General features: G+C 33.3%; 1 protein-coding gene across 2 annotated transcripts in view; it reads left to right on the forward strand.

The window, feature by feature from the left end:
• The window catches only part of gli2b (GLI family zinc finger 2b), an 82,623-nt gene that overhangs the window by 44,303 nt on the left and 14,649 nt on the right, over positions 1-23,671 (forward strand). For both annotated transcript variants that reach the window (XM_026221693.1, XM_026221694.1), the window contains exons 3-8: positions 2,478-2,583; positions 12,232-12,425; positions 15,181-15,354; positions 21,198-21,399; positions 21,486-21,672; positions 22,463-22,573. In XM_026221693.1, the coding sequence (XP_026077478.1) occupies positions 2,478-2,583; positions 12,232-12,425; positions 15,181-15,354; positions 21,198-21,399; positions 21,486-21,672; positions 22,463-22,573 (974 nt within the window). The remainder of the gene's footprint in view (positions 1-2,477; positions 2,584-12,231; positions 12,426-15,180; positions 15,355-21,197; positions 21,400-21,485; positions 21,673-22,462; positions 22,574-23,671) is intronic.

Below are 23,671 nucleotides of genomic sequence, written 5' to 3' on the forward strand. Positions count from 1 at the left end.
AGGGATTTTCCATGACAAATAGTATAAAGAGAGCACTTAAGTCCGGCTAGTCACGCAGCTTATTTGATTGCGCTAAAAACATGCCAAAAATGCAGACTGTAAAAGTAAAGATCGCTTATTGTCACGTTTGACGACTGAATTTAAGTACAAGCACTTCTCAGAGTTTCAGTGTCTCCTTTGGTAAGATTTTGCAGGAAAATTTTAAGATAAAGAGAACAAAATGGGGTTAGTTTAATCAAGCAGACTAATCCTCAGGGCAATGTTCAGTGGTAGATCACCTGACGAAAAAATTAATAAAACTGTCACGTAATCACCTTCATGTCATTTTTTCTTTGGTAGAACACAAAATGAGACGTTTAGCAGAATGCTCACGCTGGTAAAAACAAAAAAAAAAAAAAAAAAAAAACCTTTGTCATCATTTACTCACCCTTGTATTGTTCCAAACCCAAAAGAAGATATTTTGAAGGAAGTTGCTGGTAGCCATTGACATCCATAGTATTCTTTTCCCTACTATGGATGTCAATGGCTACCATCAACTATCTTTTATTACAAACATTCCTCAAAATATATTTTATGTTCAACAGAAGAGAGAGATTCATACAGGTTTGGGGCAATAAGGGTAAGCTAAATTACATTTTTGGGTAAACTACCCACTTAAGTGCCAAAAACGGATGAAAAACAAAATAAAATTGGAATTTTTTAAATGAGGATTTAGTTTTGAAAAATCGTTCCCAATGAGATTCTGCAAAACTACTCCGTTGTGTTCTGTTGAAGGTTTGGAATGACATCAAGGTGAATAAATTACCTCAATTTGTTTTTTTTTTCTATGCACTTTCCCTTAAAGTTTTACATTATGTAAATGTGAGGTGAAAAAGAGAGACAGAAGCGGGTCACTTCCTGTCCTTTGGGACGGTCTTGTCTGCCATTTTTGAAGGGTATGAACAAATTGACAGAGAAGCAGAGAGTGTGAGAGACTGCTGACTCACACTGCTTCTGTTGAGTGTATGAATCCTCTGGAGGAGCTGCGGAGAACCCCAGGTGTGGATAATGACCTGTGACCCCTGACCTCCCCGGGTCACCCCTCACCCCCCCACTGCTGCCGCCCTAAAGAATGTTAATACAGTCCAGAGATCAGCTGATTCACTTACCCTCCTCTCATTCCTGCCTAGTCAAGCTTTACTAGAATAGTGCTCGAAGTTAGTGCTGGTTTGCACATAGAAGTCAAATTGTAGTCGTTACTGATTACAGATTACCTGATGAAAACTGTATTTAGTAATGTAATCCAGGTCCATTTTTTATATCAGCATCATTAGATACATTAAATCATACCTGTGTTAAGTATGTTGCATAATTATTGGTTTCTTACATGGTCTAATTGCTTGAGAGGTGTTTTTTTCACCCAAATTTAGAAGCATGGTTTGCAAGAAAGTAGAGAAATCCAATCAATTATGGATGATTAATGGCCATTGTGTGAATTATATGTAATGATGTAATCCATTAGAAGTTACTGTGATCTGATTATGATTACTAGTACTTAAGTTGTGGAATCTGAAAAAAATAATTTTATTTAAATAAAAATAGAAAATGCGAAAACCTAGAGAACCGGAACACTCTTAAAATATGCTTTGATTTTGACCAGTTGGATATTTATCCGTTTATTTTCACAGGACATTAAAAGATTAGGAGGAGCTCCAGGAGCGAAAGACTAATTAGAAGGGAAAGCTAGTTAAGACTTCACCATGGCGAAAAAACCGTCAGCTGTGGTTTCCCGTTATCATAACCGCTAATGAAGCCCTGTTGGCCTTAAACGGGACGTCCCAAGCCAACAGAGGTTTTATTGCAGGAAAGTGCTGATTCTGATTCTCTTCAGGCTCAAGTAAAACGATCCAGCCAAAGGAGTTATGATGAAAAGAAACCCCAGCCAACATATACGACAGACTGTAAAACACTGAGGCAACAGCTTTTAGTCTCTCATTAGAGAAAGGTTTGATTTCAAAGGCCTGACCTCCTCTGATTTCACGTCGCCCTGGCACCTTCGTTTCGGACTCGTTTCGGAGCCAGTAATGTGTCAGGGACGTGGTTGGTTTGGGAGATGCTCCGATTGGCACGGCCCAGCATGAGGCAACGATGCCTGGCCGAGGAATATTCTCTCCCTGCGCTGTCAGCCCTAGTTTACGTCCCGGATGGTTTTTTCCTTCACAACGTCCATCATCTGTATGAGTTCAAAGAGCGTCTAGCTGCAGGTCTTTGTCAAAAGCCCAGTTGGATATCTTTTATGTTGGGGATGTAGGATTTCTTAGGATACTTTGATTATTTATTTATTCCTCCACTCTTGTGTGATAGTGCCAATATTTTACACGATACTGCTCAGCGCGCTCTGAAATTCATGTTACTTTATTGTAGCGCTGTTGCCTTTGAAATTTATTTTTTGAAAGTCTTGGCTTTTTCTCAACTCTCTCTCTCTCTCTCTCTTGCAGGCCCTCATCACATCTTCCCGACTTTCCATTCTCCGATCCCCATCGACGTGCGTCATCACGAGGGGAGATACCACTACGAGCCCCATGCGCTCCACGCTCTGCACGGGTGAGCCTCCAGCCCTATCCATCTCTTGTTCTCAGCGTTTGTGAATATAAATAATCTCTGCGCTCGCAAATAAACCGTCTGCTTTGTTTATCCCCGCGGTTAGAATGCATGCAGACATGCAACATTCAAATGCAGAGTAATCGGGTGGACCCCAAAACGACCGGCGCATGCCTTTGATGCTTCATAAAAAGCAGATGAATGCAATGGACATTCAGATTCAAAACATAAAACTGAGCCACGTCATTCTGTTCGTGGTTTAACCGTTTAAAATAAATTTATAAACCCTGGCCTTGTTTTCATGCCAGACACAAAACTGAAGGCCGGGTTAATCTCAAACCCAGGAAGGAGATTAGTGCGGTTCACTAGATCAAACATCTGGAGAGGAGAATATAAACTTTTCTTCTCTCATCTTCGTCTCTTTTATTTAACAATTTACCTTTAAATCATTGAGCTGATACCTTTTCCAGAACAACTTACTTGGCTCCTAAATTACTTGAGAAAGTTTTCTTAAAAGAAAGCAGTATGCTATGATTATGTCATTTTATTGCTCACAGATTGCTCTTTGATATCTCAGGATTTTTTTTAAGTTTTCAGATTTAAGTATCATTTTGGACTTAGATGTTTCTCTTTAAATTCCTTACTGAGACAACCGTTTACATAAATTGTGCATGAATCTACAAAATTAGTATGTGGACAGTAGTCCATTATATTATTTGATCTTCATGAGAAATTATTCTGTTCGTATTGAGACTTTGTTGTTTTTTAAAAAAGCTGAGCACATTGCTGAGATCTTTGATGAAAAAGATGAGACACATTTGAGATAACAGGAGAAATGTGAGATTCTGAAAGCTTAATTTCTTTTTGGCTTTGTTTAATTTAGGTATCAATTTGGTCTCTTATATTTCTACTCAAATTCTCTCAGATGGAGCTGAAATTGAGATCTCTGAATTATCGGTACAAAACAATGTTTTGATTTGATAATTTGATGAGAAACAATTGAGCTGAAATTGAGATATCTGAATTATCGGTACAAAACGAAGTGTTAATTTGAGAATTTGATGAGAAACGATTGAGCTGAAATTGAGATCTCTAAATTATCGGTACAAAACGATGTGTTAATTTGAGAATTTGATGAGAAACGATTGAGCTGAAATTGAGATCTCTGAATTATCGGTACAAAACGAAGTGTTAATTTGAGAATTTGATGAGAAACAATTGAGCTGAAATTGAGATCTCTGAATTATCCGTACAAAACGATGTGCTAATTTGAAAATTTGATGAGAAACGATTGAGCTGAAATTGAGATCTCTGAATTATTGGTACAAAACGCTGTGTTGATTTTATAATTTGATGAGAAACGATTTAGCTGAAATTGAGGTCTCTAAATTATCGGTACAAAACGATGTGTTAATTTGAGAATTTGATGAGAAACGATTGAGCTGAAATTGAGGTCTCTAAATTATCGGTACAAAACGAAGTGTTAATTTGAGAATTTGATGAGAAACGATTTAGCTGAAATTGAGGTCTCTAAATTATCGGTACAAAACGATGTGTTAATTTGAGAATTTGATGAGAAACGATTGAGCTGAAATTGAGATCTCTAAATTATCGGTACAAAACGAAGTGTTAATTTGAGAATTTGATGAGAAACGATTGAGCTGAAATTGAGATCTCTGAATTATCCGTACCAAACGATGTGCTAATTTGAAAATTTGATGAGAAACGATTGAGCTGAAATTGAGATCTCTGAATTATTGGTACAAAATGCTGTGTTGATTTTATAATTTGATGAGAAACGATTTAGCTGAAATTGAGGTCTCTAAATTATCGGTACAAAACGATGTGTTAATTTGAGAATTTGATGAGAAACAATTGAGCTGGAATTGAGATCTCTGAATTATCGGTACAAAACAATGTGTTGATTTGAGAATTTGATGAGAAACGATTGAACTGAAATTAAGATCTCTGAATTATCGGTACAGAACGATGTGCTAATTCGAGAATTTGATGAGAAATTATTGAGTTTATACTAAGATGTCTGACTCTTGATTTGGCATCTTGAAACGTGAGAGCAATGTGAGAATTAGAATACTTCATTGGGTTTTCATATTTGTTTCATTTGTGTCCCATATGTTTCTCCTTAACTTCCTTAATAAAACAACTCTTGATATAAATCACATTCAAAACAGCTCAGATCATTTGATCTTGATGAGAACATGATGAGAAATCCTTCATAGTGAGTTCATAACGTTTTATGGCGTTTTTTTTAGTTCTGTTTCATTTCAGCATCAGGTTTGAGATTTCTGACTAATAACAAGACTTTGGTAGAAAAAGTTGAGAGCATTGGAGAATTTGATGAGAAATAATTGAGTTCATACTGAGATCTCTGACTTTTGATAGCAGACTTTGATGGAAAAAAGCTGAGTACCTCGTTGAGATCTGTTCTGAAACTCCATAGAGGAGAGATTTGAGAATAAGGCGACGTCAGCATCTAACATCAATATGCTTTCCTGAGGGTTTAGTCGTGTCTCCCCAAACAACGACGGTCTTCGGTTCTCCCAGCATCGTCTAGTTCAGGTGTGTAGAGCCGTGGCAGTAATGTAGGTTAACCTTCAGACCTTCAGAGCTTCACGCGTCCCGCATGAATTCTCCAGCAGATCAACAGCAGCGGCGGTATTGTAGAAACAGAACATAAAGTGGGCCGCGCTAGTTTCTGAAGTTGCACTTTGTTTGTTTTTCCTTAAATACAACACCACAGAGTTTTTCCTCCTCCTTGTCTTTTTTGAAACGGGGTCTGGAGGCTCGAAGGATGGTTTATCTTAAAAGAGCAGAATAAATCAATAGAATTCTGGAAGTAGCGTTGTTACATTTAAATTCACAGATTTTGATGGTGATACATTCGGTCGGCCCGCTAGCAGCTAGCCTATTCATCACACATAGAGCCTTGTTGGGGGGAGACTAGCTGTCTCAACACTCGCTCGCCTTGATTAATGTGATTTGATCTTGACAGTGGACCCCTAATTCATCAAGACCTTGATCTGGCTGTCTTTTCCTCTGCCTGAGCCAAATTCATCTAATTACAGGGACATTGTGCAGCAAATTAAGCGCGGTGTCGCCCGTGGCAAGCCGGGACACTTTGTTACAGTCGCAGGGAGGCATGTCAAGGGTCTCCGAGCTGATAGTCTAACATGACATCTCCATACAGTTCGTTTTATCATTGTTTGCATATAAAATAATGAGGGCGCTGGTTATTTTGTCAGAGCTGTCAGCAGAGCAGCCGTAGGAAGCTTCCCAATGGATATCTTGTTTTCGTTCTTCATTTTTTTTCTTCCTTCGTTTGACAAAGTGAGCAGGAGAAAAGATAGCTTTTTTTTCCAGAATTGGCCGAAGTGACAACGGACGGTGCGATTCATCTGGAGCGCCGTGGGAATTCTCCCAAGACTCTTCCCAACAAACCTCCCACTTGTCAGCGTCGCTTCTCGTCCAAGAGCGTCTCAGAAAGCTTCCGGCGAGACGACAGGACACTTCCTCTGCTCCGATGCTGCACGCGGGACAAAGAGTGTCTTTGGTTCAAGGGAATTCTTTGCATTTGTGGTTTTTTCCAGTAGTTCTTGAGTTTGTAAAAACAAGAAACATGTTAACAGTAATGCACTTACAGTGGAAGTCCAGCTGGGAAGTGTGCAGCTCCGCCAACATGCTTTTAAATGCTGAGTTTATTCAGTTTTTTACAAACTGAGGAACACGTTTAAGCTAAGTTCTGTGGTGATCGACTGAAAGCTTGTAGACAAAGTTGGACTATGATTTATATATTAATAATGTGGTAAATATAATGCATGTTATTTAAAAAAATATATATATCTATATATAGAGAGAGAGAGAGACTGATCCTTTAAACAAGATTCAAAGTTTTAAGACATGTAGTTGCAAATAAACAAGGTATTCTTCAGCACAGCTGTGATTATGTCTGATTTGTGATTTTCTCATCACAAATGTTGGTTGAACTGGTTCAGGTGTGAGACTGAAATCATGCGTCATCAGTCATCTAGAGCAGTGTCGGTGTGGAGGTCGCTGTCTTGTGCTTGTGATTGTTTGCGAGGAAGTATGGAAGTGTTGTTTGCTCTGTGAGAGTTTGGAGACTGTGTGTGTGTGTGTGTGTGTGTGTGTGTGTGTGATATGGCTCTCTGGCAGAAATGTGATTTATCTAAATCAGAGTATCAGCCCCCAGGTAGAGACGAGTTCCTGTCATAGAACTATTCATCACCGCACACACACACACACACACACAGAGATACTGCCACTAGTACATCAGTGTACAGTAGATTTCAGATGCTTACACATACTGTGAACATATACTTTGTTACAGTTTGGTGTTTGCTAGCCTAGAAATAAAGCGCTCAAGGAGGATCTTGATCAAATGAGGAGTTTACTGAACATCGAAGGAGCTAACAGACAATATACAAAACATTAACATCATAACCTTAACTTAATCACAGACGAGGAAGAACTGAACAGACAGGGTATTTAAACACACAGGAGGTAATCAGGGAACTGGAGACAGGTGGGGATCAATCAATTAACAAAACAAGAAAGGGAAGATGACCAAATAAGGGAACAGAAAGTCCATGAACGTAACAGACATAATCAATATATATATATATATATATATATATATATATATATATATATATATATATATATATATATATATATATATATATATATATATATATATATAATTTCATAAAAAATAACCATATTTCCTATATATATATATATATATATATATATATATATATATAGGAAATATGGTTATTTTTTATGAAATAATATTTAAGTCATTCAGCTGTTAATTGTTATGAATAAATGTTTATCTGTTCTCACGCTTATACTGAAATGTAGACATTTTCTATTTACACATTTTTCCGTTTTCTACGTAAATTATTATTTATACAGATTTTCTCATCTCTAAATGGCATGTATTTATTTATTTATCTATAACTTTAAGAATCATTCATTAAGTTATTTAAATAGTTTATGCATATTTTTCTTATTATTTTGACACATTTTAATATCATGTATTTCACACTGAATGCATATTTTTGCATGTATACATATATTTAAAAAAATCATTTTTAACTTTACACACACACACACACATATATAATATATAATGAAATTTACAATTTCTTTTAATTATGTATTGCATTTGCTATGTATAAATGTATAAATGAAAAATATTACATATTACTTAAATGTTTTATTGCTTTTATGTACTTTATTTGTAGCAGCATATGTTGAGCAGAAAAACAGAACGAAATGAATCAATATTCATTCATGCAGTAAGAGTAAAATGCTTTCAGACGCACGTCTAGCAGCTCAGATCATCGTACAGTATCTTCGGTGTCTTGAACCTCTGAGATCTCTGTGCTCTTTTCCTCAGGATTGCTGTAGAGTGCCTCTGTTTGAGATGCTCTGGACTCCTGTGGTGTGTGTGAATGGGTGTTAAAGCGAACGCGCGTGTCTCTATCACCAAAAGAGCTCAGATAATGCCAACACGTGGGCACCTGACAGCCTGGCACGACCTGGAAACAGGTGCTCTGCCCATCTGCTCCTCCACAGAAACAACAGCCTCGTGACGGGAGTCAAACACTGTCTCGCTGCTGAACAATAGAAACGCTGCACTCATCTGATGCTTTTATTACCCGGGACAATACTGTGGCAGATTAATAGAGGAAATGAGTGTGTATTTATGTGCTGTGATTGTGCTTTCTCTCCGTTATGACGGGAAGATAACAGGTATTTGCTAACGTCTTTATCCAAAGGTGCTAATCAAATCCATGCACAAAAAAGTGAATGTGTCAATCCAAAATATTAGGGTGGCAGTGCAGTCCTGTGTCCAGAAACACTCTCTTTAGCTGATTCAGTGCTCATTTTGTAGTGTTACCCAAATTCTGATCACTTTAATTAAAATAAAATATAATTCTAAAATTTGTAACAGTTTCTTATAGCAATTTATAAAATATATATATATATATATATATATATATATATATATATATATATATATATATATATATATATATAATTTTTTTAATTGATTCGTTTAAAAAACAAAATAAATTAAAACAATATTTTAACAATTAAAGCATTAAAGCAATATTTCAGAACAGAAGTGTTTTGATTATTATTTTTATTCTCCATTTTTAATTATTTTACACATGTTAAAATGTAAACTATTTAAAATAGAAAAATAAAAATGTGTGTGGGTGTGTATATATATATATATATATATATATATAATTATTAAATTAAACTATTATTAAGATAATAAAAATATAATGTATTACAGTAGAACAGTTTAAATGTATTAAAAGTAATATAAAAAATCTTAAAATGACATTTAAATAATTGTAATATTTAAACAATATTTCAAAACAGAACATGAAATTATATTTATTCTCTTTTTAAAATATTTTATAATTTAATATGTGTAGAAACTATATATATTTCATATCATAACATATAATGATTTCAAAAATAGTTTTATTAAGAAAAAGAAAATGAATTAGATATTAAAAAAATGTAATGAGAAAATTTAAAATGTATTAATTAAAGTAATATAATTTTTTTTTACATTTTTAATTATTAATATTTATATTTATATAATGATTGTTCTAAAAAAATAAGAAAATATAAAAGTTAAATTACGATAATAATATAGTTTATAATCATAAAAATAACATTTAGCATGTGTGTCTGTATATAAAGCTAGAAATAAAGCTTTTATTAAATAAGAAACTTTACTTAATAAATATAACATTTTAAATGTATTAAAACAATTTTTTTTTAAACAAAACATGGTTGAAATTTTTCATTATATAAATTATTTAATGTAAAAAATTATAACACAATAATATATATATATATTTTTAATGTAATTTCTGTTTGTTCCTGTCCCAGTGTGTACATGAATGACGGTTATACAGTGAACATCTCTCTCTGAGAGGAGTGTTTGGAGCCTCAGGATCCTGGCTCCGACTGTCCATCAGCGCCGTTACCCCACTGCATTCTGGGAGCCTTAAGCCCCTGCTCTCTGTAGGAGGGTGGAGGTGTGAAAGGGGCAGCTTGCGCGGTCCCATAATCCCCTGGTGCAGAACGCTCTTTGTTGTTCTTGCTATGAAAATGAGAATCACTCCACAGGCTAAGCGTGTTAAATCTGAATATTGCATTACTTATTTAAGCACCGCCCGGGCTGTGTGTCTTTTGTTTGAAACTGAGATGTTTTATGTGCAGTGTGCATGTGAGACGGGCCGTTATTAATATGCATATGTCTGATATACATACATGCTCACTGTTTTCAGTTTGTGAGGTTTATTTGAGAAGAACGAGAAGTTTTTGAATCTGATGACATCACTGTAGTTGAACCACACTGTAGTTGTTTTGATGTTCTTGTCATTAAAGTGAGTGGAAAAACTTCAATAACTTGCTAAACAGATATTGGCAATGGACCGATGGAATTAAATGCACTGGAAAGACACCGGTGAGATTAAACTGGGAACAGATTTGGTCAGGTGACATCTATTGATTCATTTGTGTTTATTTATTTCTTCGAAGAAATTTTAAGAAAAAATCTGATCTTCTTAAAATATCTAATCTTGTCCGAATGTAAATTTTTTTTTTTTCAGTTTTAATTTAAATAAAAAAAGTAACTGTTAAAATATTTAATATAATGTGAATTTTAGAGGGGGAAAAAATCTTTCAAGTAAATTATTATTATTATTTTTTAATATATTTTTGTTAATTTTCAAATGATTTTTTCAAGTGTTAAATTTAAATAAAATAATAGTTATTATACTATTTCTAAAATGTGAATTTTAGGACAAAATTTGATCATCAAAAAAATAACATTTTTTGTCTGAATTACATTTTTTTTAAGTTTCGATTTAAATACAATACAAATTGGTTTAAAATATTTCTAAAATGTGTAACATTTATTTTCATTTTTATTTATTAAGTATTTTATTTTTATCAATTTATTACTAAAATAATATTGTTAAGAGCGAAAAACAAGGCATGCTTTATATTTGTTTGTTTTTGTGTAAAGTTTTTATTAAATAAACTTTTTATGATATATTCAGTTATATATTTAATTTTTTATTATTGTAAAAAAATGCTTATATTTGTTTTTTGTTGAAAGCTATAATATAAGGTAAAATACACTTTTTATTATATAATATGTTTTATTATATATTAAATTATTTTATAATGATTAAAAAAATTATTAAATATATATATATATATTATTATTATTATTATTTATTTTTTTTAAAAAATTTTAATGGTTTTAAATGTCATCAACATCCTGTAGATTGTGTGTCAAGAGCTTGAAACTGAGGGAGACTCTTCAGCCGAACGAATATCCCACGGCTTTATTGTCCCGTCTGGGAATCATTCGAAATCATCAAGAGCTTAAAACGAAATGCATCCGACGAATAAAACAAGAAAAATGATCCTCAGCTCCAGCGCAGAGGTTTCCCTGAAGGAGGGATGGAAAGAAAGGCTGCTCTGGATTGTGTTCGAGAGTTCGGCCTTTTCCCATCAGAGCTCAGGAATATTAGTTATGACACACTCTCCGAACCGAGCCGCTCTGTGTGAGAGATGTTTCAGATCTGCTGAGTGAACCCAGTCCAGCACATCATCATCTCACAGCTTCATGTTCCTCCAGATAATATCTCGCTCACTACAGCTGCTCCGTTTATAAGATGTAATTACATTAAGATATGCATTGCAGCTTTCAGGGTGCTTTTGGGACGTAACATGCAACAACCATCTTTCCCAAAGCTTTAAAGGCTTTGTGAGGTTTAACTTTTAAAAATGAACCATATATATTTGTATTATAATTGTACAGTTGTCATATCAGTATAAACAATTTTTTTAATGTTTTAATTTGATGTTACAGTGAAATATATATATGTAATAATATTTAGTTATATTTAATTTTGCTTTTATTTAGAATTTTTTAAATTTTTATTTAGCAGTAACAATAATTATATTATTATTGTTTAATTGTTTTTTTTTTCTAACACAATTTATAAATGCGATTGAAATCTAATTGCATTTTTCTGACAAAGATTGTGATTACAATTCAACTTTTTAGAAGAAAAATCTGAAGGAAATGCACATTTTTTTATTAAAATAAGAATTAAAACATTTCTAAAATGTGTAAAATTGATTTACATTGCAATTTATAAATAATTTTGTATATATATATATATATATATATATATATATATATATATATATATAATACATTTATAATTATAAATTATAAAATTAATAATTTACTTTTTATTAGTTGCAAATTAAAATCTAATTGCATTTTTTTCAGATAAAATTAATTATTACAATTTAAAATGTAATTTACACTTTTTTTTTTTTTTTTTTTTTTACAAGGCTGCACGATTTGGCCAAAAGTTTATGATTATATATCAATCTGGCTCTAAAATATGAATTGATACAATGTTTAGCATCGTAATCACAATTGTTATTAGAAGGGTTTTTCCTGAATAGTGCATATACTGTATATGTATATATAAACACAAGCAGAAGCAGGGTTTGTGATGGTGTCAGTGTTGTGTTTGTGTCCAGCGCTGCAGGTTTGGGAAGCAGTCCGCTGATCTCCGACATCTCTCTGATCCGTCTGTCTCCGGGAGCGAGCGAGTCCAGCTTCCTCCCGCCGCACACCTACATCTCTCCACACGTGGAGCATTACCTTCGCTCGGCTCACAGCAGCCCAACGCTCTCCATGATCTCAGCCGCACGAGGACTGAGTCCAGCCGACGGTCAGTCACACTCCAGACCTCAGCCTCTGTCTTTAAAAATCACAGCTTTTTCAGGAGAAATATTACTAAATTATACTTTACTAGTAATATTTGTTTCGTTTTTTTTTTTTAAGAAAATGTATATTTATTTTAGTAATAATAACAATTAATACATATTAATAAATTATAAAAAAAAATAAGAATAATTACAATTTTATTTTGAATATATATGTTTATGTAAGTGCAATTTTTCTGATTAAAAATTGTGATTGCAAATTAACATTTTAGGAGAAAAATAAATCTGATCCTCTGAAAAAGAGTGTTTAAGTGTTTCAATTAATATAAAATAAAACATAAGTACTAAAATATCTCTAAAACGTGTAACATTCATTTTTGTTGCAATGTTTTAGTTATTATATATTTAAACAACTACAGTAAACGTACTATTATTTATTAATTTGCAATTATTTCTAACTTCTAACTTTATTAATATTATTATTTATTGTTAATAAGTGTCTGCAGTGGATTTAACCTTTTTATATATTTTTTTCAAATTTGTATTTATTTATTTGCTAATTATTACTAACTTTACTATTAAAGTTATACATTTTTTATTCATCACAAAATAATAAAAAAAACTAAATGCATACAAAAATATTGTGCAGCACAACTGTGTTCAACATTGATAATAATCAGAAATGTTTCTAATAATCAGGATATTTTCATGATTTCTGAAGATCATGTGACACTGAAGACTGGAGGAATGATGCTGAAAATACAGTGGAGCATCACGGAAATAAATTATAGTTTAACACAGATTCACACAGAAAACTGCTGTTTTAAATTATAATATTTTTTCACAATTTTACAGGATTTCTGTAAAATAAATGCAACCTTTGAGAGCATAAAAGACATGAAATCTTCTGAAAACAAACTGGTAGTGTCTCCTGCAGTTGGTCAGAAACAGACAGCCGAGGGTTTGCACATCTCAAGACTTCACTTTTAATGATTGTTTAGTTTGGAGTATGTGTGACGTGTGTATATTCGGGTTCGGCCACATCGCCGTGAACTGTCAAACATGTGAAACTCCCCCGTCCTGCGATCTGCCCTTCGAGGGACGCTCTGGAAACAAATACTGCGCAGAATTCCCGAAATCCATCCCAGGCCTCTCCTCAGAGCTGAAACACAATTACAGGCGTCTGGCGAGCGGACGGAGTCGCGTATAAATCACGCTTCACAGTCTGTCAGCCGTAATGTGTTTGCACCTTTAAACTCAAATAAGCAGCGCGCAGGAGATCCCGACAGCGATAAAGACGTAAAACAGCCACCAGAAAGAGAAATGGGGCTATTTGAGTTCCTGTGGGTAGACCTTGAACACTTTCCAGACGCATCTGACCCGCTTTCAGACCCGATTCAGACCCGATTCAGCACTGGCTCCTGCGCTAAAAGCGTATTTGTTTCTTAAGACCGAATGCATAGAAATGAAAGGCTTTGGAAGAGAATCCGAGACACTCTTTGGTTGTGTTCTTTGGCACGCAGAGTTATTTCTGAAGGAGAGACGGATACATGTCTTTTTAATAAGAGATGGTTTTGTGCCCAGTGCATTCTGGGTAATGCTCATAAGGCGTTATATTGCACACTAACAGTGCATTGCATGCTTACATGGAACGTATTTCTGTCGTAATGCTTGTAATCTGTTCTTCAGCATTAAACTTAAATTGCTGCTGACACTTTTATAAGATGTTTAGTAGATGCAGATGTCAACATGTTTTTACTGGAGGTCCCTTGACCACTCGTCTGTAAAACTTCACTTATAATGCTAGTTATTGTTTCTTGTTCCAAAAACAGTCATAATTTACTTTTTAATGATCATTTTCCACTATATATATATATAGAAGGATATTTTTTTACTGCACCTTTAAGACTATGTTATTATATGCAAATGATGTCTGCTCTGATTCGCTGACCCTGCATCAGTGTTCTCAACTAAAACTGTTAAAAATTGTTTTTGGTAATTAAATGTTTTTTTTTTGTTTTGTTTTTTTGGGTAGTACAACGTTGCTATTTTTATTTGTATATTTTTTTTGTACAAAAAATTACAACTAAAACTTAAATAAAAGCACGCAACAAACTTACTAAGAGGTGCTGGAAATTTTATTTTTTTATTAATTAGTTTTTTATTATTATATATTTTTTATAAATATTTTAAATTCATTTTTATTTATATATTTTCTATTTATGTTTTAGTAAGTTTAAGAATTTTTTTTTACTTTTAATTTCGTTTTAAAAAAATATTTCTATTATTTTTATTTTTATTTTAGTTTGAGTTATTTTAGTACATTAACTTAGGTTATTCAGTTTTAGACTAAAATAACTAAATAAATATATAAGAAAATACTAAAATACTAACTACAAAAAATATGAAATGCTAAAAATAGTACTAAAATTACTAAAACTTAAAAATTAAAGCTAATATTAATTAGTATTAATTAACTAATATTAATATTAATTATTTTAAAAAGGTAAACAAAAATAAAAATAACAAAAACACATAATAAAATTTAAACTTAAAAAAATGCTATATAATAGAATATAATATTATAATGGTTTATAAATAATATTAAAATAATACTGCTCTACATACACTGTTTTCTTCAGTTTCTAAATGCAAATGTGGGCGGGTCCTATGTTAATGAGCTCATAGTTTATGATTATCCTGAAGATTTAGTCGTGTTGTGGTGAATATGTCTCGTTGACTCTCTCTTCTCTCTCTCAGTGGCTCACGAGCACCTGAAGGAGCGAGGTTTGTTCGGTTTGCCCCCTCCGCCCCCCGGTGCGACCCCTGCAGACTATTATCACCTGATGACGGGCCACCGGACCCCGTACGGAGAGCTGCTGATGCAGGGGGCCGGAGCCGCTCACCTGCCCGAATACTTCACTCCGGTGGACGGTGAGTCCCAGAGACACACACACAGGAGTTTGTCTGCACAACTGCTGAAATGCATGATGTTTGTTGTGTTACTGTCTGGTTCAGGGGGCTTTTTAAACACAGATTTGTCTCAGATTCTTACACCAGCTGACAGTAAAATAAAGAAATGTTGACCGGGACGCTCCACATGTGTGATTTCTCCTCTTGAAGTCATTTAGTGGTTCCTGAATCACCTTAAAAGAGGAAGTTTGTTGTTAGGACCAGTGTCGTTTTAATATCATTGAGATATTTGTAATATTCAGAATTCGTTTTGAAATTTTCAGTTTTCATCTTAATTTAGGTTAAGTTTTAGTAATTTTGTTGAGATTTTTTAAAAAATTTTAATAGTTTTATTCATTTTTATATCAATTTTAGTTTTAGTTATTTTATTTTTAAGCTTAAATAAAAATTAGTACTAGTTCTGGTAGCGTTTTTTATTCATATTTTGAATTAGGTTTATTTGTATATTTTCTGTTTTCATTTTAACTTTAGTTAAATTTTTGTGTTTTTTATTAGATTTTGTGTTTTTTTAGTTCATATTCTTTATTCATTTTTATATCAATATTAGTTTTAGTTATTTTATTTGTAAGCTTAAATAAAAGTAAAAATAGTACTAGCACTGTTAGCATTTTTATTCATATTTAGAATTTGTTTTTATTTTTATATTTTCTATTTTCATTTTAGTTTTTGTTAAAGTTATAACGGTTTTTTGTGTTTTTGTAATTTTATAAGTTTTTTAAATATATCTATTTAGTTTTTATTCATTATATTTCAGTATTAGTTTTTATTTCTTAAGCTTGAATATAATTACTTCTAGTAATAGTACATTTACAGTTTATAATAATATTCTGGATTAGTTTAAATTTTTTTATTTTCTGTTTTCATTTTAATTTGAGTTAGTTATAATAATTTTGTTATGTCTTGTCATTTTTTTAAATATATCTATATAGTTTTTATTAATTTTATTTCATTATTAATATTCTGGATAATTTTTATTGTGTTTTTCGACATGTTTATGATTTTTTATTTTACTATGAACAATATATGTCTATAGTTTTTATTTCAGTTTAGGTTTTTGTTATTTTAGTTCCATTAAGTTAAACTAAAGGAGAATAAAAAATATTGCTTTGACAACTAGCTGAAATATTGTTTTTGGATTTTAGTTAGTTTCAAGTGATATTTTTTATGGTTTTAGTTAACTATAAAAACCCTGGTTAGGACAAACAGATTAGCTCCTCATTATTCACAACTGTACGTTTAGTAAAACAAGGCGTAGAGTTCAAGATGATGAAACTGGGAATAAAATTTCATCAAAATAAATGGAGTATTTTGCCTTAACCAATCAAGTAATAAGTGACGGGGCATTTAGTTGATTGCTTGATTTCTATTTATGCACATTTCCCTGGATAGCTCCACCCTGCGACATCTCAATGGTCCAAAATCTGGCTCCTTATTAAACATTAATCATCAAATCTGTCCTGACTGGCTGTAATTATGCCGTGTCATGTTCAGTGTGAACGGACAGATTACTCATCACTTCACGCCTGGTAAGTCAGAGGTATTCAAAAGAACATGTCAAGCTATCACAATCATTGATTTATTGCTTTTGGAATTCCTCCGCATCTGAATCAGAGTTACTGAAGCATCACAGTATTACCAGGTGGATTATGTTGTGTTTATTTAATGGTCTCTTCTGTGTTTATCACCGTTCTTTGCTGTTCTACGAATCAGTCAGAGTAAAAATACCATGACGAGCTGCCGTGAGTAATATTCCACAGAGAGACAGAGGTGTTATTTCAAACAAACACATGGTGATACAGAGTATGTCTTCTGCTCTCTATAGAACAAACATTCGTCTCATTCAAACAATCAGAGCTGAAAAACAAACACTCTCGGCCTGCTCTCGCTCTTCAGCGTGACGTCCAGGCGTGTGTGCGCGCAGATCTCGGGCTTTGCTGAAGCAACATGAATGAATAGCTCATTTAGTTGAGCTAACTGCGTCTGGCTTTGATCTGCGTCCTGTCCGGAGCCGCTGATGCTTCCCGACAGCTTTTACACACATGTGTTTGAATGCTGATGGTTGAGTGTGTTGGGAAACAGTGTGAGTCAGAAACTAAGACAGACAGAAACAGAATGAGAAATATGAAAGTCAAGCAAAGCCATTTAGAAGGTTGTGAAGGTAACTTTGGAGTTTAAAACAGCTCATTTTCCATGGTTATATGACATTTAGTCACGATAATCCCAAACTACCCAAAGGTACACTAACTGTATAAACAATGGAGCAGCCAGAGTTGGTGTAACCATCAAAAAAATATTGCAATTATTAGTAATCATTAGATCCACAGATTAGGAAAGTGAAGAACAATAGCACAGTTGGCAAAATTCAGCTTGAAGTGCTGTGGATGTTACGGATGCAGTTGTTTTTGTGCTATATTTTGGGTTAAACTTGATTACAGCTACAGTATTGAGGATTCTATTTTTTTTTCAGTTATAGCGCCACCCATTGGTGGAAATTGCTCAAATTTGGTGTGCAATCTCAGATTGTCCTGGTGTGCATGTGTGCCAAATTTTGAGAAATTTGGACATAATCTCTTCCTAAAACTTGAATTTGTTCATAAGAATTTAGCTACATGCAAACGCTTGGTGCGTGGAATTGAAACTCAATTATATGGCTTACAACAAACTCAGATGTGTGCAATATGTATCTGAAAGCAGTTCTATCTTCTGGGAAAGAGAAAAAGGAGAAATTTAAGTTAAGCATGGCTAGTTAGAAGTTTGTACAAGCTACTTCTAAATTTAAAAGCACCCATTTTCCATGGTTGTATGCCATTTAGTCATGATTAACTCAAAACACCCAAAGGTGCATTAACTGTATAAATACTAAATCAACCAAAGTTACTGTAAGCATCAAAAACATTGCAGCTAGCAGCAACCATTTGGTCCAAAGAAAATGAAGGGCATTACCACAATTGACAATTATAAAGATCCCAGTTACTATTTTGTATTTTTTTCAGTTATAGCGCCATCTATTGGTGGAAATTCCTCAAATTTGGTGTGCGGTCTCACATTGTCATAGTTTGCATGTGTGCCAAATTTAGTGAAGTTTGGACAATGTCACCTCCAAAAACTCGCATTTGTTCACATGAATGTAGCTAAATGTGAACGTCAGGTGCATGGCATCGAAACGAAATTCTTTGGGTTCCTACATTCTCAAATGTGTGTAGTATGTATCTGAAAGCAGATCTGTCCTCTATGGGGTGGCGAGATCATGTTAATAAATTCATTTCCGCTGAGGTAAAGGTGTAACGGAGACAAATGTCACTGCCATCGCCGAGCGCTCTCGATACGTTCGGCCATTAAGACAAATTCCCATTCAGTCACAGATCAGTAGCTCCAAAAGACTCCAATAAGACATTGACGTTGTGAGTTTTCTGTTTGCTTTTCTTGGTCTTTTGTATTTTTAGCATCCGTTCTCTCTGGATTTGGGTCCTGAGGCGGCTCTTAGCGCTAAAGATGTGTTAGGAGCTCCGACCATTGCCTGAACATGACAGCAAACCATTAGCTCATGCTAAGAGTAATGACCCTCACGGCAACAAAGCTGAGGGATTATTTATTAGCGCTGCGGTCTGTGGGGAACCAGTCCACGCACACACAAAGAAATGATTTGTGTAATCCTGCTTGTGTTGGCACAGCACGTGATGAAATCATTATGGATGTCCGGTTGCCAGAGTCTCTGTGTATGACCTCAAATCACACACACACACACGCACACACACTCCCCGAGTGTAATGCTTTGCACCTGTTGAGTTCACTGCAGTTGTCTCAGTAATTCTCCACTGAAATAGCAAACAGATGAATCTGAAACATCCTGTACACAAGCTTTCAAGCTGGCTACCTGAATAATCAGACGTCTGGTTAAACCGTGCCGACATTTGATGAAAACTGTATCTTTCAGAAGCGTTTCGAATCCCAGTTGATGTTACCAAGACAATCGTGATTCGTAGACAAGCAAACACGCACTTATTATTCACACACATTCCTTTTTGTGCCCGAATCGGTTCTTTAAATTACCCTCATTAAACAAAGTCAAGTCTGCAATAGTTTGATTGTTATCTGGGTAATTACAGTAATTTATTGGGAAGGATTAATTGTCCCAAATCAAATCAAAATAAGGTCATGCTGAGTTCGAGATGGAGACGATTAAGACACATCTAACCGGTTTATTTTTTCACCAATCCCATTCAGCCTCGAACACAGCGAGTCACTTTAAACTCAGTTTCAAATTAATTCATCTTGACTTTATTTTTTATGCACAATATCCAACTAAAGAGACTTTTTTAATGTAAAACATTTTATTTATAAACATTTTTAGTTGTAAGTTGTTCATGGAAAAATACTATTTTATTTAAAAACATATATAATATTTGTATTCTTTTTAAATATATTTACAAATATTTTATTTAAAATATTTAAACAATCTTTTATTTAAAATATATTTTATATTTCAAATGTTGTAAAATATTATTTAAACATTAATATATTTTATTGTATAGATATTGTACAGACACAAGAAAATGCAATGATACATGAGGAAAAAGATTTCATCCAAAGATTGATGCTTTTTTTTTCACAACGTTTGTTATGACATCTTCACTATCTGTGTACAGTAGATTTTGTTTTCCGTGGCCAGGAATCAGTCTTGAGCTCTTATTGATGAGGTCCGGCTCTTTCCTGCGGAGCCGTGAGTCACAGAGGGTGTGTGAGAACATCGATCATGCAGTCGTGCTCCACACACACACACACACACACACACACACACGGTTCCTAAAATAGCTTAGCGTTGGGTGAAACTGGAAATGACACGCTGAGATTCTCCTGAGTGAGAAAAAGAGAATCCAACAGAAGTATTGATCACCTGATCGGATGCTAAACTGGTGTTCATGTTAGCGTTTGGCAGATTGAATACATTATCAATGGAGCAGAATTATTGATTAAGTTTAAAATCCTGATAGATTTGGGATAAACATATTTGGAAAAATTTGCAACAATGAATTGCAGAATAAATATGTATTAAGTAATATATATATATATATATATATATTACTTAATACATATATATACATATATATACATATATATATTTTTTTTTTTTATATATTATGTATATATTTTTTACACACATTATCACCAAAGCTTGAGTATGTGTTGGGCACTTTTATTGTCAAATTATTAAATATTATTATATATTATATTATCTTTATAAACATTTTATTATATATATTATAATATCATAAAATTGTGTTTTATATTAAGTAATACTATATATTTTTTTTTTATTGATAGGTTGATATTTTCTGGATTTTTTTTATATCCAGTATAATTTGCATTGATGAATTGTACAATTAGGATTTATTAAGGAAGTAAATCTTTTTACACACAATATTCCCAAATATATATATATATTTTTTTTATAATTCAGTACCCTTTTTTATTTGCAAATATTATTTTATTTTTAAACTAATATTTTAAATGAATATGTTTCAATGTTTTTATTTTTAAATAATATTAGGCTATACTGATTAGATATACAATATTAACCCAGTAGTACAAAACTGTAGGGGCATTTTAATTTGTATAATAATTGTATTGTACAATTTTAATAATATTATAACTTTTTATTCAAGGTAATATTTTGATCGTTTTTTTATTGATTAATTGATATTGACTAGATTTTGATTATTAATCCCTGGCAACTGTCAATGATGAATTGCTTGATAAAGCTGTATTAAGCAAGTAAAATCGATTTTGATTTGATGTCCCGACAGTGTCACGGTTTCCCAGTCCTCGTGTGACGCCGCGCTTGAGTCGGAAGCGAGCTCTGTCCATCTCTCCGCTCTCAGACGCCAGCATCGACCTGCAGACCATGATCCGCACCTCGCCCAACTCTCTGGTGGCCTACATCAACAACTCTCGCTCCAGCTCGGCCGCCAGCAGCTCTTATGGACACCTGTCCGTCGGAGGCATCAGGTACCGACTGGCTTTGAATGCTAGTGTCCATCATGTGTTTGTTTCGTCACGTGCAGCACGTTTCCATCTCTGCTGTTGTGTTGCAGTCCGTCGTTCCCGTTCCCACACTCCATTAATCCGGTGGCGTATCAGCAGCTGTTGTCCCATCAGAGAGGGCTCAGTGCGTTCGGACACACGCCTCCGATCCTCCAGCCGTCTCCCATGTTCTCCAGCAGACCCCCGCTGAGCCTCTCCTCGCTGCAGACGCCCGCCTCCAGCGACCCCGAGACCAGGGTACCACACACAACTAACCACCGCCACATTCACACAACAATCAGCCGCCTTTTAGTTTCTCAGAATGCCTTATTATTTTATGCATAAAATGTGCTGTGCTAAATAAATAAATAATGATAATAATACGATTTGCATGGTTCAAGTGGTAGAGCATTTGCGATAGCGGCGCAAGGTTGTGGGTTCGATTCCCAGGGAACACATGTTAGGTAAAAAATGTTAGCATGAATAAGTCGCTTTGGATAAAAGCTTCTGCTAAATGCATTAATTTTATTTAATAAAAGGTGCTGTGCAAATAATATTAGTTGAAGTAGTAGCAATAAATAAGTACATATTTGTTTTATTATAATATTATAATATTTATTATGTATGAAAGGTGATATACAAATAAATAATAATAATAATGACAATACTTAAAATATTAATAGTAATATAATTTTTTAGCATGCATTAATAATTTGTTTGTGTATAAAAGGTGCTATGCAAATAATAAGACTAATAGATCAATATTATATAATGCATATTATTTATAACATTTATTTTTGTATATTTCAATATTATATATTTATAGTTATAATTTTTCTAATAAAATATTTTACAATAAATAGTTATTATACGTTATTATAATATTATATTTATAGTGCTAATAATAATAATTGATTAGTAGTACAAGCACCTTTTGTAAATAAAAAGTAATTTAGCTATGAAAGGTATTATACAGTTATTATTTATAGTAATTATTATTTTACCATAAATTATTATGCTTTTTTTCTCTCCTTCCCTCCTTCTTTAGAACACAAATGGCGACTCTGCAGTCAGCAGCACGGTAAACCCACAGAACAACAAGAGGTCAAAGGTCAAGACCGAGTCGGAAGGGCCGCGACCTGTGTCGCCTTGCTCTCCGGTAAGAAACTAGTTCAAAACCTAGTGAGCTGACTTCTCCATCATATCATAGAAGTCAATAAACCAAAAAAAAAGGAGACTCAAGATCCACACACAAATATTATTAATATAAATTAGAATGGATTATCATATATATTATATTAATAAATAAGTTAATGTAATTATAAATTATGTCTATATTTATGTTTGTGTGCGCACTGATGTAGTATTTAAAAATAATTTTCACATAAATTATAATAAAATCAGTTTTAATTAGATTTAACAATTTTATTATAAATATTAATTAATTTTATATTAATATTCACTGCAGATTAAATAGTTTATTTCACTGTAATGTTAATATTAAAGTGTAATGTATTGAATTAGTATATTAATATAATAATATTTATAATTATACAGTGAATATTCAAATTAAATATACTTTATTAGATTAATATGTAAAGTTAAAATAATTAAATGTATTTTATATTAATGCGAAAATATTGAAACATGGATGTTTGTGTGTGCAGTGTATTTTAAAATAATTTAATATTTTTTATATTAATATAAAAATATAAAGCCATTAATGTTTGTGTATTGTATATTTAAATATTGTTATTAATGTTAATTTACATTTTAATTTGATTTATTGAACTATTATTTGCATTTTTTTTATTGGCAATCAGCATCTACTGACTACATATTATACTTTTTTTCTGAGGTTGTAGCAGTGCATTCTGGGAATGCTTTCTCTGTGAGATACACTTGACGATGAATCTGGCTTGAAATCATCCATGATCCCTTAAAATGCTGTCTTAGTAGGCAGCTCACTAGATAAGCTTAAATAAACAACAGGCGGCGAATGGCCCAAGTGTCCTGTTATTCCAGAAAACAACTCTTTGAAACACTCTGTACTGATCAATGACGGGCCAGGAGGCCCCCGGGAGCCGCCGGCGTCCCCTGACCCCCTTCTTCACACGCACAGCGCAAGAAAAACTCCAGCTGATAAGAGCTTTACACGTGCTGACTCCCTCGCTCACCGCGTTTCTCTCGCGGCCGTGTAAACTGTGCCAGAGCACTTCATTTTAATGAAATATTGGCTGGCCGTTATTGTCACCTG

The sequence above is a fragment of the Carassius auratus genome, chromosome 36, assembly GCF_003368295.1.
Source record: "Carassius auratus strain Wakin chromosome 36, ASM336829v1, whole genome shotgun sequence".
In the NCBI taxonomy this organism is placed as follows: Eukaryota; Metazoa; Chordata; class Actinopteri; order Cypriniformes; family Cyprinidae; genus Carassius; species Carassius auratus.